This window comes from Chrysemys picta, chromosome 10, assembly GCF_011386835.1.
Source record: "Chrysemys picta bellii isolate R12L10 chromosome 10, ASM1138683v2, whole genome shotgun sequence".
In the NCBI taxonomy this organism is placed as follows: Eukaryota; Metazoa; Chordata; order Testudines; family Emydidae; genus Chrysemys; species Chrysemys picta.
In genome coordinates, this window is record NC_088800.1 from 15,873,947 (window position 1) to 15,892,360 (window position 18,414).

General features: G+C 42.1%; 1 protein-coding gene across 3 annotated transcripts in view; it reads right to left on the minus strand.

The window, feature by feature from the left end:
* Positions 1 to 18,414, minus strand: part of MTHFS (methenyltetrahydrofolate synthetase) — an 89,802-nt gene that overhangs the window by 54,449 nt on the left and 16,939 nt on the right. For 2 of the 3 annotated variants that reach the window (XM_065559310.1, XM_065559313.1), the window contains one exon: positions 10,150 to 10,635. The exons of the other annotated variant lie outside the window; for it this stretch is intronic. In XM_065559310.1, the coding sequence (XP_065415382.1) occupies positions 10,412 to 10,635 (224 nt within the window). In that variant the 3' untranslated portion in view covers positions 10,150 to 10,411. Of the gene's footprint in view, positions 1 to 10,149; positions 10,636 to 18,414 lie in introns of those variants that run through there. 3 annotated transcript variants of the gene reach the window in all.

The window sequence follows — 18,414 nt, forward strand, 5'->3', positions numbered from 1 at the left end:
AAGGACAAGGCCACAGTGGTTGGGTGCCTGGAGCATCCCCCCCCCCCCCCCACGTTCTTGGGCATCTGGGTGAGGAGGCTATGGAACTTGGGGAGGAGGGCGGGCGGTTACACAGGGGCAGCAGCTGTGGTCTGTGCTCCTGCTGCCTTTCCTACAGCTCCACCAGACCCCGGAGCATATCAGTTTGATCCCCCAGTAGCCTCAGCATTGCATCCTGCCTCCTCTCATTGCGCTGCTGTCACCTCTCATCTTGCTCCCGCCACTTCTCATCTCGCTCGTCCCTCCTGTCCTCGCATTCATTTTCTGCTTTCCTGGACTCTGACATTGTTTGCCTCCATGCATTCTGAGCTCTTTCCATGTGGGAGGACTGCATGAGCTCAGAGAACATTTCATCGCGAGTGCATTTTTTTTTGCCTTCTTATCTGTGCTAGCCTCTGGGACGGAGATGATAGGGGTAGTGTTGAAACATTTGGAGCTGCAGGAGGAAAAAAAGGGAGAGTAGTATTTAAAAAGACACATTTTAGAGAACAATGGGTAGATTCTTTCATGGTGAACCAAGCTGTTAACATTATATAGCACATGTGCTTTCGGTACCAGGTCGCATTTTGCCTCTTATATTGAGGGCCTGCCGGTTTGGTGTGAGAGATCACACATGCAGGGCCGCACAACAGAATTCGGTTTGCAGGCAGCCATGGTAAGCCGCAGTCTTTCGGCTTCTTCAACCTTCATAACATGTGGGAATGGTTTCAAACAGCAGCGCCCTCCTTTCCTATACCAAGCACTCGTTGGGTTGGCCATTTAAAAGGAGGGGCTGTACTGGCCATGAATGCATCCCAAATCTTCAGGGCAAAATAATTATTAAACACGCTTTTAAACCATGCATTATATTTACAAAGGTACACTCACCAGAGGTGCTTTCTCTGGCTTCATGGTCCGTGAGCCTGCTTTAGGGGGGTTGGGAGGGTATTGGCTCCAGGGTGAGAAACAGTTCCTGGCTGTTGGGAAGAATGGTTTCTCCTCTTGCATGCTGTGCGCTATCCTCCTCCTCCTCCTCCTCATCATCTTCCTCGTCCCTGTTGCATGAGACTCCCCCCTTGCAGGTGTCCATGGACAGGGGTGGGACAGTGGTAGGGTCCCCCCCTAGAATTGCATGCAGCTCATCATAGAAGCGGCATGTCTGGGGCTCTGACCCAGAGCGTCCGTTTGCCTCTTTGGGTTTTTGGTAGGCTTGCCTGAGCTCCTTAATTTTCACACAGCACTGCTGCGGGTCCCTGTTGTAGCCTCTGTCCATCATGCCCTTGGAAATTTTTTCAAATATTTTGGCATTTCATCTTTTGGAACAGAGTTCTGATAGCATGGATTCGTCTCCCCAAACAGCGATCAGATCCAGTACCTCCCGTTCGGTCCATGCTGGAGCTCTTTTGTAATTCTGAGACTGCATGGTCACCTGTGCTGATAAGCTTCCACGCTGGCCAAACAGAAAATGAAATTAAAAAGTTCCCAGGGCTTTTGCTGTGTACCTGGCTAGTGCATCTGAGTTGAAAGTGCTGTCCAGAGGGGTCACAATGGAGCACTCTGGGATAGCTCCCAGAGGCCAATACCGTCAAATTGTGTCCCCACTACCCCAAATTCTATCTAACGATGTCGATTTCAGTGCTAATCCCCTCGTCGCAGAGGAGTACAGAAATCGATTTTAAGAGCCCTTTAAGTCGACAAAAATGGCTTCGTCATGTGGACGAGTGCAGGGTTAAATCGATCTAACGCTGCTAAATTCGGCCTAAACTCGTAGTGTAGACCAGGGCAAAGAGGAGAAGATGAACCCTGCCCCAAAGAGTTTACAGTCTAATTAAAACAAGAAGCTATGACTAAGTGCAACAAACAACTGGAAGGACTGGGGGAAGGAGAACAAGGAAGAGAGGAATAGAACATGCATTTATATAGGTCCATAAATAAGATAAAAATCAGAAGTCCCTACTTAGTTGCCTGAGTTACCAGCTGACAGTTTCCTATTGACATCACAGTAGAAGTGGATCTTATGGAGGAATTTGAAGGACAGGGGAGTGACGTTACAGGCGATCTCTGGAATCACGTTATGTGCACCAACAGATGAGCAGACTCAGTAGTAAGGTCTGGCTCATCCTCTGGCAAAATATATGAGATTTAGATGTTTCACCCTCCTCTCCCCAAGGGTGGCAGGGTCAAGTACACAGTTCAGGTCTCCTGACTTCCCATTCTCCTCCTCAAAGCGCTAAATCTCTCTGCCTCCCTTCAAGAAGTGTTCAACACCTGAGAAACTTGGGTGGCAAGTATCCCAACCATATCTGTTTGACAGAAGAAGGCAAAATAGCCAAACCTCACGCATTTGCAAGTGGATGAACCAGCCATTAACATTGTTTCTGTCCATCCACTGGCATCCAGCCACCTTTCTTTATGCCCATCTGTGATCCCATATCCTGCAACGAGCTCCTCACAAGCCAACATCTGCACCCTTGCAAAGCCCCAGTGAAGTCAATGGGGTCCCAGCTATGAGCAAGTGTCCATTTGCAAGAAGCTCACTGCAGGATAAGACCTATGAACCTCAACCAAAACCCACTGAGGTCAATAGGAGCATTGACTTCAGTGGGCTTTGGATCAGGCCCATGAGCGTATAACACCAGGTATATTATTGTGCTATACAAACAACTTTTAAATCATAACTAGTTTAAGTCTCCAGTGATTTTGCCTTACATTTGCACCTCACTCACAGATTCTGCACCTCGCATAGACATGAATGTGCTTTTAAAAAGAGCCATTTTCAACCTTTAAGTTAATTTGTCTTAGGCCTTTCTTTTGAGAAGAGGGTAATTAAACTAAAATAGCTTGCAAAAGCCCCTTGCAATAAAAAATGTACAAGTTTCTCCCGAGGGACAGTTTTTAATTTTAACTCCTCCATTGGTCAGTTCTTAGTGAAAACTCTGCGATAGCATTCCCTGATGGGATACTGAAGTATAATTAACTTATTCCTTTGGTAATGATATTTTTCCTTCAACTATCCATTTCTTATGAAAGGCAGGCAGACTTGTTTATAAACAAGGTGGAACTTTACTGCTTTGAGTGCTTTGTCACGAGAAGAGCGATAATGATGTTCACTGTATTTGGAGACTGAAACAGACCGTAGCTTACCCATTTGGGGAAAGATTAAACCATTTAGAACACATTTTTGTAATTCCTAACATGACATTCCAGCATTAATGGATACTGTAGAAGAACCAGTCAATTCAGTTTTGGCAGCTTGCCCTGCTCCCCCAAGTGATATTGTATGCTGAGTAAACTTAAATCATTCTGACCTGCATGCCAATTCCTTAACCCTGTCCCTTGGAAACACTGTTATATGCTGTATAGCTGACAATGATGTCAAGGTATATGGAAAAAAACAAACACAAACAAACAAAATTGAGTGACAGCAGGAAGGCTTGAATGTCAAATTAAAGCTGTTGCATTTATTTAGCTGCACCAGGGCCGTAACCAGGACAGGACGAGCGGGGCAGCCACTCAAGGCGCAAAGCCACGGAGGTGGAAAAATGGGCCAGAGAAAAAATACAGTAGGGGATACAAATATGCTTGCTCACACCGGGTGCTAAAATGCCCTAGTTATGCTCTGAGCTCCACAATTGTCCAGATAATATAAGTTCATGTTTTTCTATCACCAAATCGAAAGAGTCACCCACAATAACCAGTGTCCAATGGTTCCCAAACTATGGCCAATAGAGCGCTGTTGGCCTACAAAACACCAGTTGGTGATCTGCTGAGAGCTGGCTAAGCACATAATGCTAACATCTCCTGCTTGTTCCCAAGCAAAACTACATTGAATGTTTACATGGGAAAGTATTAGGACAGCAACTGCTGTAATAGCCATGGAATGGTTTGTGACTGGGAGGGAAAGAGTGTATGGGAGAATCTAAGTATTAAAGTGTGGTCTGCAACATAGGAAGTCTGAGAGCCCCTGATAAATTATGGTCCCCATCATTCAAAGACTTACACATGTGCTTAACCTTGTACACTAGGTGGTTGCATTGACTTCTGTTGGCTCTTGCAAGTAAAGTTAGGCGTAGGCAGGATTGGGGCCTATATTTTTAGTTCAAATTCTTGCATTTTCCCCCTCAAATTTCCACATGAAAAACAAAACAAAAACACGAAGTAAAATCTATAACAGAGCCCTTAGCTCCATTTCAGTACTTTGTTCTTGTGCTGAGTAGTTTGTGCTGTCCCCAGAACCTATTCATCATATAATAGTTTTTTTATACATGGTTGCTTACCTATTATCATCTGAATGGAATCTGTACCAGTCAGCCTGGCCATTATTCATTTATTAAAGGTAACAAATCAACTCTAGCCAGTCAGATAAGAGTTTATTCAAAAAGGTGATAGTAATTTTGTGAATAAACAGATATCTAATTGGCTAGGTACAATAATCAATCTCTTTTATAGAGAATGCCGCAGGACATCAATGGTACACCCTGAAACCATTATTACACTGGGCCATCAGATAAAATGTTTCAATCTACAGCAGCCATCCTGTTTAAATGAAATAAGTTGTTCTAATAGAACATGGTCAAAAGATATGATGTCCTAGTTTGAAAACAAAGACGATGGCTTTGCCTCAGCATTTATGTAGTAGCAGGAAACCATTATCCTCTGACAATGTTCTGTTTCGCTGGTGTGATCTCTTAATTTTATGTATAATATGAAACTACAATAAAATCTATGCAGTCAAAATGAGATGTCTCTAACAAAAAAGGCAAAACTCCTAATGTTGCTTTCAAATCCTGATTCAGCAAACCCAGGAGTGCTACCAGCTTTTCTGCCACCCTTGGCGGTGGAAGGTCCTGCCCCAAAATGCTGCCCCCACAGAGGCGGCAGAAGGTCCCGCCGCCGAAATACCGCCGTAGTCGCCCCCCCCCCAATTGTAGTGCCCTAGGCGACCGCCTAGGTCGCCTAATGGGTTGCGCCGGCCCCGAGCAAACCATCCCTAGTCAGCAAAGCACTAAAGCATTTGCAGAAGTCCCATTGACTTTAATGGGATTTAAGCATGTGCTTTGCTGAATAAGGATAGATTCTGCTTGAAGTGTTTAGCTGAACTACGGTCTCAGTTAAACAAGTGCAGGTGCATTGACTACAACGGAGCCACACCAATATAACAGAGAAGAATTTGCTCCCAAACTTCTAACAGCTGAGTGCTCACAAGGGGTTAATGAGCAGTGTGCATCAGTCTGCAAAGAGAAGCTAGAATTCTACTCCTGCATGCTAATGTTCACAAACATGCTGCAATCATTTTTTCATACATTAACATAAGTTCAGTGATGGGAAAAAGATTAAAATAGTGAAAACAGGAGCTGTACCAAATCCACATCTTCTCACTCAGCATGTCTACTCCGTGTCTTGAACTGTATCTGCCTGACTTACTGACATAACCAAGTTTGTACAGCTGCCAGTCAATACAGGTATGGAACAGCAAGCTGGAGACTATTCTCCTTCAGGCATCATCACCAAAATTGTCAGTTAACCTTCTGGCTGCAGTCTTTATGATGCAAGAAACAGGAAGACCCAGCTTGTCTTTCAGATCCCAGGCTGAGTTAGCAGAATGAGAAGTTAGAAAAATCATCTTTTCACTGGTAAAGTGAGCCAATTTGGTATGAAAGTGATTGAAGGCAAAGAAATATGGACATTCACTGGGTTGTTTTTACAGACTATGTTCATAGTTGAGTGTTTCAGTTCCATTTTCTGAGTCATTTCTTAGAGCATATAAAATATATTAACTGAATCCAAATCCTCAATATTCTAAAGTGACTGTATATGAAATGGCAAAATATCCATTTCATTACAACACCATTAATTACATTTTATTAAATTCCATCCAATAATGCACAAGGCTGACATTAATCAAACGTCATGCATTACATTAAAATCATGTATTTCCAAAAGATCATCAGCACATCAAAAGCCAAACAAAGCAGTTCAATGTACACGATAAAGTGGTGCATAATCCATCTTTCATAAAGCGCAAATCCTCTCTAATAAAAATCTATATACACTCAGTTTACAAAACTGAAAAATAAAAAACATCAGATACTAATGCATGGGAGCCATAATTTTACTAACTATATCATACCAGAAATTGCTACCACTAATTCTGTTAGGTCTTACACCATCTATCCATCCATCCACCCACAAACAGGAACCTTAAGGAGCTCAAACTGTTTACCTTATACAAAAGAAGTTTGAGAGGTGACATCATTCTGGGATGTATTAGCAGGAGTGTTTTAAGCAAGACACAAGAAGTAATTCTTCCACTTTACTCCGTACAGATTAGGCCTCAACTGGAGTAGTATGGCCAGTTCTGGGCGCCACAATTCAAGAAAGATGTGGACAAATTGGCGAAAGTCCAGAAAAGAGCAACAAAAAGATTAAAGGTCTAGAAAACATGTCCTATGAGAGAAGATTGAAAAAAATGGGTTTATTTAGTCTGGAAAAGAGAAGACCGAGGATCGACATGATAATTTTAAAGTACATAAATGGTTGTTACAAGGAAGAGGGAGAAAAATTGTTTTCTTCAACCTCTGAGGATAAGACAAGAAGCAATGGGCTTAAATTGCAACAAGGGAGGTTTAGGTTAGACATTAGGAAAAACTTCCTGTCTGAGTAGTTAAGCACTGGAATAAATTGCCTAGGGAAGTTGCAGAATCTCCGTCATTAGACATTTTTAAGAACAGGTTAGACAAACACCTGTCAGGGATGGTCTAGATAATACTCAGTCCCTTCCATGAGTGCAGGGGACTAGACTAGATGACCTCACGAGGTCCCTTCCAGTCTTACAATTTTGTGATTCTGGCTGCCCATGAGACCCCGACCCACCCATTCTGACTGCATTCTATGGTGTGTAACTATCTCCACAGGGAGAAAATACCAGGTATTAAAAGTCTCTTTTAACCTACCTGAGAAAGGCATAACAAGAACCAGTGCCTGGAATTTAAAGCCAGACAACTTCAAATTAGTGTTAAATACAAATTTATAACAGTGAGAGTGATTATCTATTGGAACAAACTACCAAAAGCAGTGAAGGATTCCCCAGCTCTTGAAATCTTCATATCAAGACTTGATGCCATTCTGGAAGTTACGCCATAGTCAAACACAAGTAAATGGGCTCAGTACAGGAGTAATTGGGTGAAATTCCCTGGCCTGTGTTATACAGGAGGCCAGACTTGAAGATGTAATGGCCTTCTGGCTTTAAGATGTATGAATTAATCTATATATTTACCTGCCCAAAGATAGAGCCTTTAAATAGACCCTATATGAAACAATGAGCATTGACACAGCAATTTAATATTATATACACTTAAGTATTATTCCTGAAATTTGTCAGCTTGCTAATGCTGGAAGGAGGAGTTCTGTTTGGACACAAGCAATGATAATACAACATTACTGTGCTGCCCCACAAAATTATCAACCCTGGTCTGTCAGGACCGCCTCTAGGTGGCCTCAAAGTCCTTCATTCTCCACATTTCGTCCATTATTGCCTTCTAAGCTGAGACTACCAGTGAGCTCACCAGCTCCTACCAATTAAAGGGCTGACTTTATGGCAGGGGCATCAGTTCACTAAGAACTAGCCTGAGACCACTAACTCATTTCTGATAGGTCGCCACATAGCAGTCATGCTTATCAGTCAGTTTATCAGCACTCGTTTGCAATGATCTGCATAACTCACTCAGTGCTTCAGCATTTGTGGGTAATGTGACCACCCCAAACTCATGTCAGTACATATTTATCCAGCACCCTCATGTTCTCTCTCTCTAAAGATTCCGTTTTCTAGAGGTACAACTCAATTTCACTTAAAAATCCCATAAGGGTCCTTCTTTGGATGACAGTATATTACTATTACTCATTTCTTCTTCAAGATAAATTTGCCCTTTTGGTTAAATTCAAGAGTGCCAGACCTGCAATCCTTACTTACGCAAGACATTTGGTTGAAGACAGCTGAGTTGTATCATTAAGCCCTATATGCATTATCAGCTGATGCCTCCACTATTTGAGGAGCTCTGTCTATTTTGGAGGTTGAACTCAATGGGTTGATCATTTTTTGCAGTCACAGATCTTTCCAAAGAGCTGGTCAGCAATGCATCTGAATTGGGACCTTTCAAATGCAAATATCCTCCTGGGCTGTTTCAAAACAGAGAATTCTGTCAGATCTCTTTGTGGTATTCCATGGATACCTTCATTATATTTGGGAGGAATTTAACTTCATCCTGAAGCAAATCCTCAAATCTATTGAATTGACAACTACATAGGGTTTTTAAACATGTAGCTATTGCGTTACTATGGTATCAAAAATAGAAGTGAAATTGAATACAACAGTTCTAGATTAAAAAGCCCATGTATATTGTAGGCATGATTTAGTTCACAAAAATTACCTGTGAAGGCTTAAGGGCTTTTGGTTCTGTAGTCAGTGCTTGAGAATTCATAGAATTTTTAATGTGCAAACAGAGTGAATTGGTTAACATGAATGAAATAATGTGCCGGTTGAAAGAGAAATTATACATGTACAAAAAATGTATTGAAGGAGGCAAGGGTAGGATTGAAAGAAAATGAAGATTGTGTTCCCTTTCATTATTACCTTCTGTTTATCTTTAATTCCCATATTTGAATATTACATTAAAACGCTAACTACCACCACATCCTTTCAATGGATATTTTTCAGTGTTCACACAATTACTTTGGATGGCGCATAGAGCCCAAGACTGGGAATATTTTGGTGCACTCCAATTCTGTTTCTTACCTGGGACATGTACAGATAGCTATCTGGCATAGTGCTACAAAAAAGCTAGGTGCTGAATTGTGCACAATTTATAAATCTAAATACCCACAGGATGGGCTAAAACATTACTATTGGATCTGTCCTGAGCCAGGGGCAACATCCTATTGTGCTGCCACCGGAGCAGCCCGCTAAGGAGAGTGCACAGTGTTCCTCCCACTTTCCAGGCTGCTCCAGGGAAGGAATAAACCATACGAGGTCTATACCCATTGTAGCTTTGCCAGTAAGAACATCTCCACACTGTCCCACCCACCTGCACTGGGTAAGAGACAGACCAGCTCTGCGCTGCCCACTTCCCTTCCTGCACTGCTACCGGTAGCATAAATCGCCCACGGAAGAGAGTAAGGGTCTTCTTTCTCCCCACTCACTCCCTTGCATAACTGTACAAGCCGGGCCATGATTCAGCCCTGAAGAAGGAAAGAATTGTTATGCATAGGAATAGATTATCTGAAGCCAGAACTCACTGAAATCAATGGAAAGATTCCATTGTCTTCCATATGCTTTGGATCAGGCCCCTAGTCCTTTTCCATGCTAATTAATTAGAACAATTTATCCTGTTCTCTCTCCCTTTATGTCAGTTGTTCTGCATCCCAGAAACGTTCCCTTCCACCATCTCCAATAACCTCTTTCACCAATTTGCACCTATTTAATTGCTTTAACCTTTTCTGAGTCCATCCCTTCTAAACCCTATCATCCTATAGTAGTTGCTCTCCCTGCAATTCCTCTAGGCTTCTCTCTTGCCTTTCTTCAACATGTTGTACCCAAATTTCATGCACTATTCCAATACATTATGGATTAATGACCTGGAAAATTATAGGTTTTAAATCAAAACCATTTCTGAGTTATAGTTTAAAAAATGCTCAGCTTGAGAACTCATCTACCAAGTTTCTGCCCAAGGGAAATTTGTATGGGTTTATATTTGAAACATGGAGATTGGGTATATATTAAAAACATGGTCAGATCCCTAGCTATGCAGTTGCTAGCATACAGATCTTCTATAATTAGACAATGGTTTAACCACCAAGTATGTAATCTAAATTGATTTTACAATCAAAGGCTTTTTCTATCACTCCTTTGTGATCATGTTAGTGTGCAGCTTACGTGGTGATTTCTTGGGTACTAATGTTTTCTTGATGGTTGTGCGTAATTGTTAAGTACTATGGCCATATTTGAAACTTTACTTCCAATAAATAGTTGCTTTCAGATTGGATCATGAAATCTCATTAGTAACTGAGCTCAATTTTAAAACAGGGCAATAAAACGGTCATGTTAAATATCGGGTAATTCAACAAACAGAAACATGATTAGATTAAATTATCTTTATTTTAATAAAATAGTCACCCATTCTTGTTTCTATTGATTTTAGAATAAGATTCACAATAGATATTTGCTAATTGGAATGAGATCAATGCAGTCCTTATTAACATGAATGTAGAGCTTTTTTGTTGTTGTTGTTAAAAATAGTGTATTTTATTGCTACACAAATAATGTATGACTATTACAAGTTTGTGCCTTGATATGAAGTCTTTGGTTGGTCAGTTTGTAGTCAGCGGTATCCAGATGCTTTTAGCTTTCTTCATAAAGGATTTCATCTATTTGGATATCATTTTCTGCCACTGGCACTGAGTCACAGATCTGTTCCTTGTAAGCCAAGGCAATGGTGTAAGGTTTTCCTTTGGGATGATGCATGCATCGTTCAAGGTAGGTATCATAGTATCCTTTCCCTCTTCCCAATCTGTTGCCGCTTTTATCAAACCCAAGGCCCGGCATGAGGATGAGGTCAAGGCCTCCTGTTGGAAAAGATACATCAAATGAAATAGAGATTAGTGGATTAACAAACCAGTGCCGTGGATTTCCTTATGGCTTAAATATTTACACACATCTGCCGATATTAAGCTAAAATGCTGGTTTTAGATTTTGCTAAATGCCTCCTTTTTCTTGCACAGATGAAAAATACCTTGAATATTAAATCTGCAACTTTACATAGTCACCTTATCAAGTGCCTATTAGATCAGCAGCAAAATAATTAGGCCTATGAAAAGCCTGAAGGGAAAAAACACCTACCTTCAAATAACCCCTAGTAAGTGTGGGAAGAAGCAGAAAAGCAACCCACAGTACCAGCCACAAAATGGAGAAGAAAAAGAAATTAAAAGAAAAGATATAGAGGGAGGAAACTTCTTAACACAGTGGTAGAATTTCCTGTAATTGAACCTCCCCCTGGCTCTCCATAAACCAAGCAAGTGAGATGTGGTATGTTCTAAACATAGGCCACTGTGACAAACTTGCTACCTTATATCTAGGACACACTGTACGCTCTTGTTAGCTAGTTGGGTTTTTTTAAATGATTATTCACACTTATTGGGTTGGGGGGAAAAACACTGGTACTAGTAATAATCTTGCTTGAACCATCGCTGTCGCTCCCATGGCAAGTCCCTCTTACTCCCAGTCTCCTTGATTCATAAACTTTGGCTTCTATGCTATAGGTCCCATTCTGTTCTGTGGTGGGGAGCAGAGGCCAAAGAGGGGCTGAGCTGTGGAAACGGATGCATGCTTCACCACCTTCCCCAAGGGTATCTGAGTTTGTGTGGAAGGGGGCACCATTGTGGAGCCATGGAGCAGCCACTCTGTATGGCATGTTACCCAAGGTTCAAAGGATTTTCAAGCAGAAATGTACAGAGGACGCAACGCTACTGTAAGCAGTATTAATTCCTCCCTTTGGCCTCTCCCTTTCTGGGAGGCAGTGTGGTGGGCAACAGTGAGCAGCTGCTAGGGGCTTCAGGCAGCAGCACAAAGATGTTGACTCTCCTTGTGGTTGCATCAGGATCTGTCAGCTTTAGTACTGAATTCTCCAGAGCCTGAGGGTTTCAAGGCCAGGCCCCTGCCCCTCTGTGATGCTCACATTCCTCCCCAGTGAGGGCATCAGTCTTCTGAAACCCCAGAAGTTCAGCCTCTTGAAATTCTACAAGAGCTTTTTTCTCTACATGTTTTTCCCACAGGAGGGGAGAGTTTATCCTTTTATGACTGAGCTTCTAATCCCAAGTGGGTTAGCAGGTAGCTTGGATAGGAGAGAAACCAAACTTCTGTTGGCTAAGAAGTCATTCTCCTAAACAAAACAGATATGTGTTCTAATGTATAAATGGTAAAACCTTTACAGGTGATCCACCCAACCAGACTAGAAAAAAAAAAAGCACAGTACATTCAGGATCAGATTAACCATTTTTTCCAGCATTAGTAATACTTTGGAAACTGATGTGGTCTGGGGTCAAACCAGTAGGGCAACCAGAATTTAGAGTCTGCTGCCCACCTTGTTTTGACAGATGATTCACATCTCTGCTAAGCAGAAAAAGGAAACCGACTATGCTGAACTACTTCCAAGTTTAGAGGCAGACAACATGTAGAGAACCACTGCTTGTCCTGGGAGTATGAAAAGTCCTGCAAAGGTATCTTCTGAACAAATAAGCCTGGCTAAGCTAGTGCAGCTCTTTGGAACCACGAGCATCACACTTATTGTTTCACAGTGTAAGGAAACAGCGTTCTGTCCGATGCTGCTGTGGCAGGAAAAAAGATTAAAATGAGGAAGACAGAAATATATGGTGAAGCCTAGAAAACACAGCAGAACTGAAAAAATCTGGAGAGGGCATTCATTAACATCCTGCTTACTGTTCCTTATTTGCATTCCAATAATGGTGTTTCAGCAGTGGTGTTTTATTAAAGTTACTTTGATTACTTTACTTCTTCCAGGTATTTTTACAGCTTGCCCTAACTGCAAACCAGCATCTGCCACCATCTTGAACTGCACTGTTCTCATCACAAACCAACATCAAAATGGGACACCTAGTTGACAGATAACGCACTATGAGTCAGGGATGAGGCTCAACACACAAGGCGGTGTAGGGAAGGTTACACTGGAAGTGCTACAGCTGAGAAGGGATGTTTCCAGGGTCTCCACCTGATGCCATGTACAAGTATTAAACTCTGGAAAGTAAGTTAAAAAATACACTCAGGCCAACTCATTTGCACATATAGAGCAGACTGTCAGATTTCCTTTCACTGCTCATCATTCTCGAAAGAAGAATTACCGGTGTGAATGTTCATCCATTCTACCCTTCTGACTAATTAGAATATAAAAAATGCGAAGTGAGATAGTGGAAGTTGTATCTCGCAAATATGGCTTGGGCCAATTTAGTCAACTTGCTTTCAAAAAAGCCCAGGGAGGAACAGCAGGGAATTGGCCAATGGGAGGGCTGTGAAATGTTTACTGGTTCCCTCCTACCTGAAATAAAAGGGGAAGTGAGAGCACAGTAGAGGTCTGAACGTTTTGATTTAAAAGGGGAGACAAATGGCAAATAGGAGTAAAATAGGAAAACAGAAGAGCTGGGCAGGAGATCTTAAAATGCAGTTGTGCCTTAAAAAGTGACACTGTAAAAACAGCATCACGAGGTTCCATGTTTATGGTGTCTCAGCCACTGGAGATCATATGTGCTCAGTTTACAAGTCAAAAGATACATTTGCTGACAAGCCTGCAAACTCAGTCTGAGATCTAGGGGTACGTCTACATGGCAATTAAAAACCTATGGCTGGACCATGCCAGCTGACTTGGGCTAGCGGGGCTCAGGCTAAGGGGCTGTTTAATTGCAATGTAGACATTTGGGCTCGGGCTGGAGCCCGGGCTCTAGCGATCTGAGCTGGGACAATCCCAGAGCTTGGGTTGTAGCCCAAGTGTCTACATCATAATTAAACAGCCCCGTGAGCTTGAGTCAGCAGGCACAGGCCAGCTGCAGATGTCTAACTGCAGTGTATACATACTCCAAAAGTCAAGTGATCTCTTTCCTTCTTAGCATTGTCACCAGTAATAAAGGTCAAATTCTCCACCCAGTTACCCATGTACAGCCCCATTCCCTTCAAATTATGCCTCTGGTAACTCTTGCCTTTCATTGGGGCTGCATGAGTATATTTGACTGGCCCTGCGACTGGAACTTAGAAAACAATTCTGCTGATGATGCACAAGGAATAGCCTCGAGCACACTCTCTCTCAGCTCTGATGAGCTCATAGGGTAAAGAGCAGTAAAAACTTGTTTTAGTCACTAAAGTCAGCAGATATGAATATATGCAAGGGGCAGATCTCCAGAGTAAGAAGGTGCATTTTACACAGTCACTTTCATTTTACTTTATATGTATATTGCAAGCAGGAACAAGGCAAGCGAGTGGGAGTGCTATGGAAAGAGGGAATTGGCAGGGACAATGCTGCGAAGAAATAAATTTTCTGTATCACTTCACTGATGGCACAAGCCACACTTCAATGAATTTAGATATATTAGTTTAAGAAACTGTTGGGTTTTTTTTCTGGGATCTCTAGAGAACCAGAATCTGTTCTAATGAGCGTGCCCCTCTGCAATCATTGATTTTATGCTGAGTAACTCAAACAAGCTTGTGCAAATCTTCAATATGAAAAATGATGCTGTAAATATTGTAATAGGCACCCTCACACTTTTCAATATGCCAGAGTGCTGTAGAATTTCTTTGCCTTGACTCACAATGTGCTGTCTGATTTCAAAACAACTCACACAGCACAAAATTAAAGTAAAATACCAAACAGGATTTCAGTAGAAAGAGGACATGCCATAGGTGCTACCCTACAAGGAAACTAAAGTCAGTTCAGGTAGCATTAGCCCCAAATCCTGCCCCCAGACCCTAATCTCTGTAATTTGGCTGAGTGCTGGAGAGCTCCATCGGAGAAGACTCCTCCGATCCTCAGGCTGCAGGGGAGCAGTGAAGCTCCTTATGACAGGGGTTGGGGACCAACGATAGTGGGATCAGAGGTGCAACCATATAATAATTCACACAGGGGTACCAGGAATGAAGATGCATAAGACCAGCATCTGCACTGAACAGGGCCTCGACAGGATAGTACAAGGTTGGGGAGGGAAAGTCCCTCTCAACCCCATAACGCTTGCCCCCATACATAGGATCCTTGCGGTAATAGTGACACGTCCAGCCCTGCCACCCAAGTAGCTGCCAGTCATGGACATGCTAGCACCTCCTACCCCCATAGAACCATGCTCCACCCAGTATGGACCCTTGCATCCTATTTTCCTTTTCTCCACACACAGCTGGGTCCATGTCCACTGAGGGACAGGGTGGGGATTTGGGCTGTACTATGTAAACAATGGTTTATTTTTATTATCTTTCAAAACCTAAGTGCAGTTTAAACTGGAAAGGAGAGAATGGCTGCATGCCCCATTCATTTGCCTTTCCATATAGGCTTTTTCCTTCTTCTCTGCAACGTCCACAAAAAAGACCATTATCAATGTCAAATATGAGGCTGCCAAAGTATGATTAAAAAATCAGTGGAAAAAAAATGAAAATCATGATCTTTGAAAGAGGAATCAGCAATTATGGTACATATGTGATTGAGAGCAAAGAATACAGCAGAGTTAACAAGTCTGTATATCTTGGAAGCATAAGCAGTGCTGATGGCCATCTCCATAAGGAGGTGAAAGCAAGAACTGGAAAGGCAAGTGGAATTTTTCAAAACTGGCAAATATTTGGAAAAATAAGGAAATTCATAGAAGAACCAAGATAAAGTTATACAGTGTTATTGTGATCCCCACATTGTTACATGCTTCTGAAACTTGGCAAAGAGATGCTTGTGAAGAATACTTCGTGTCAGCTGGTGGGATACAGCAGAACCTCAGAGTTACAAACATCTCGGGAATGGAAGATGTTCATAACTCTGAACAAAATGTTATGGTTGTTCTTTCAAAAGTTTACAAGTGAACATTGATTTAATACAGCTTTGAAAATTTACTATGAAGAAGAAAAATGCTGCTCTCCCTTTATTTTTTTAGTAGTTTATGTTTAACAAAGTACTGTACTGTATTTGCTTTTTTTTTTTTTTTGGTCTCTGCTGCTGCCTGATGGTGTACTTCCAGTTCCAAATGAGGTGTGTAGTTGACTGGTCAGTTCGTAACTCTGAAGTTCTACTGTAATGCTGACGTGTTACAAAGGACTGGCCAACAGACTATAGTGACAATGATCTGAGAAAGAAGGATAAAGCGGTTTGGCCATGTTGTATTGATGTTAAAAAAAAAAAAACCTGTATTCCTAGACAAAACCTCGATTGGATACCACTTGGAGGAAGAGGGAAAAGAGGAGGACAACAGATGACATATGAGAACACCCTTGAGAAAGATGTTGCTGTCATGGAAACAGACTACAAGGAAGCAAGAAACATGGCATTAGACATACGGAGGAGGAAACACTGGGTTGCCTCATATGTCACAAGGCATAGGAACATTTAATAATAAAATAATACATAAAATATATAATCTGCAGTATTCACTGCCTACTTATACACTAAATATATTGCACTGATAGAGCATCTTCCTTTCAAGGACTTTATACTTTACAAACATTAAACAAGCTTCACAGCATCCCGTGGGTTTGGAAAGTACAATTCACAAAGGGGTGAAGTGACTTGCCCAAGGATTTGACAAATCAGTGGTAAAGCCAGAAACAGAAACCATGTAGGCAGGTTTCCAGTCCCCTGTCCTAATCATGGTTAGCTCACAGTCACTGCCAGTGGTGGGTTGAAACAGGGATACCATTCTAAGCTGATTTAAACAGTGATAAATGAGGCTTCACTTCCTCTTACTGCTGTGGTGGATTTGTCCTCATTAGGCTGTGTGAAGCCATGATCTCACCTCCTCCCACCCTTCCTGTCCCCTTTGGGGCTTCATATATGCCATAAGAATCAGGGAAAGAGCAGCCCCTCTACTCTCCAAAGCACAAGGCCTGCAATTCTGTTTGTCCCTAACATGGGCCATGCAAAGTGCGAGGGAAGACTCCTTATGCCCCCGCCCCATTGCACCCACACAATGCCAAGGCAGAATCTGGGCCTTGGTAGTCAGAAGTAGAATCACAGTGTTTCCTGTGTGCCTGCAAGGGTGTGGCAATGTATGTCAAAAATACATGCTCTCAGCACAGAAGCCTCCTGAGCTTAGGATCACAAAAGGTCAGATAGTAACCAGCTCTATATACCATACTCTCCTCCTTTCACAGCAGCCATTTGGCATTTTAAGCATTTTCCTGAAGTACAGCGTTTGTGCTGCTTATATTCTCATTAGGGCTGTCAAGCGATTAAAAAAATTAATCACGCGATTAATCGCACTGTTAAACCATAATAGAATACCATTTATTTAAATATTTATGGATTTTTTCTACATTTTCAAATATATTGATTTCAATTACAACACAGAATACAAAGTGTATAGTGCTCACTTTATATTTATTTTTGATTACTATTTCTTTTTTTTCCCCACAGTGCAAATACTTGTATTTTTCAATTCACCTAATACAAGTATTGTAGTACAATCTCTTTATCATGAAAGTTGAACTTATAAATGTAGAATTATGTACAAAAAACTGCATTCAAACATAAAACAAACAATGTAAAACCGGGGTCAGTAAGCACCCTTGCGGGCCGGGCTAGTTTGTTTACCTGCTGCATCCGCAGGTTCAGCTGATCGCGGCTCCCACTGGCCGCAGTTCACCGCCCCAGGCCAATGGGGGCAGCGGGAAGCGGAGCGGGCCGAGGGATGTGCTGGCTGCCACCCCCATTGGCCTGGGACAGTGAACCACGGCCAGTGGGAGCCGCGATCGGCCGAACCTGTGGACGCGGCAAGTAAACAAACCAGCCCGACCCGCCAGGTGCTTACCCTGGCGAGCTGCGTGCCAAAGGTTGCCGACCCCGATGTAAAATTTTAGAGCCTGCAAGTCCACTCTGTCCTACTTCTTGTTCAGCCAATCGCTCAGACAAACAAGTTTGTTCATATTTGCAGGCGATAACGCTGCCCACTTCTTGTTTACAATGTCACCTGAAAGTGAGAAGAGGTGTTCTCATGGCATTGTTGTAGCCGGCATTGCAAGGTATTTACGTGCCAGATGCGCTAAAAATTCATATGTCCTTCATGCTTCAACCACCATTGCAGGGGACATGTGTACATGATGATGACGGGTTCTGCTCGATAACAATCCAAAGCAGTGTAGACCGATGAATATTCATTTTCATTATCTGAGTCAGATGCCACCAGCAGAAGGTTGATTTTATTTTTTGGCGGTTCAGGTTTTATAGTTTCAACATCGGGGGTTGCTCTTTTAAGACTTTTGAAAGCATGATCCACACCTTGTCCCTCTCAGATTTTGGAAGGCACTTCAGATTCTTAAACCTTGGGTCGAGTGCTATAGCTACCTTTAGAAATCTCACATTGGTATCTTCTTTGTGTTTTGTCAAATCTGCAGTGAAAGCATTCTTAAAATGAACAACATGTACTGGGTCATCATTGGAAATTACTATAACATGAAATATACAGCAGAATGTGGGTAAAACAGAGCAGGGGACATACAATTGTCCCCGAAGGAGTTCAGTCACAAATTTAACTAACATTTTTTTTTTTTTTAAACGAGCGTCATCAGCATGGAAGCATGTCCTCTGGAATGATGGCCGAAGCATGAAGGGGCATACGAATGTTTACCGTATCTGGCATGTAAATACCTTGCAATGCCAACTA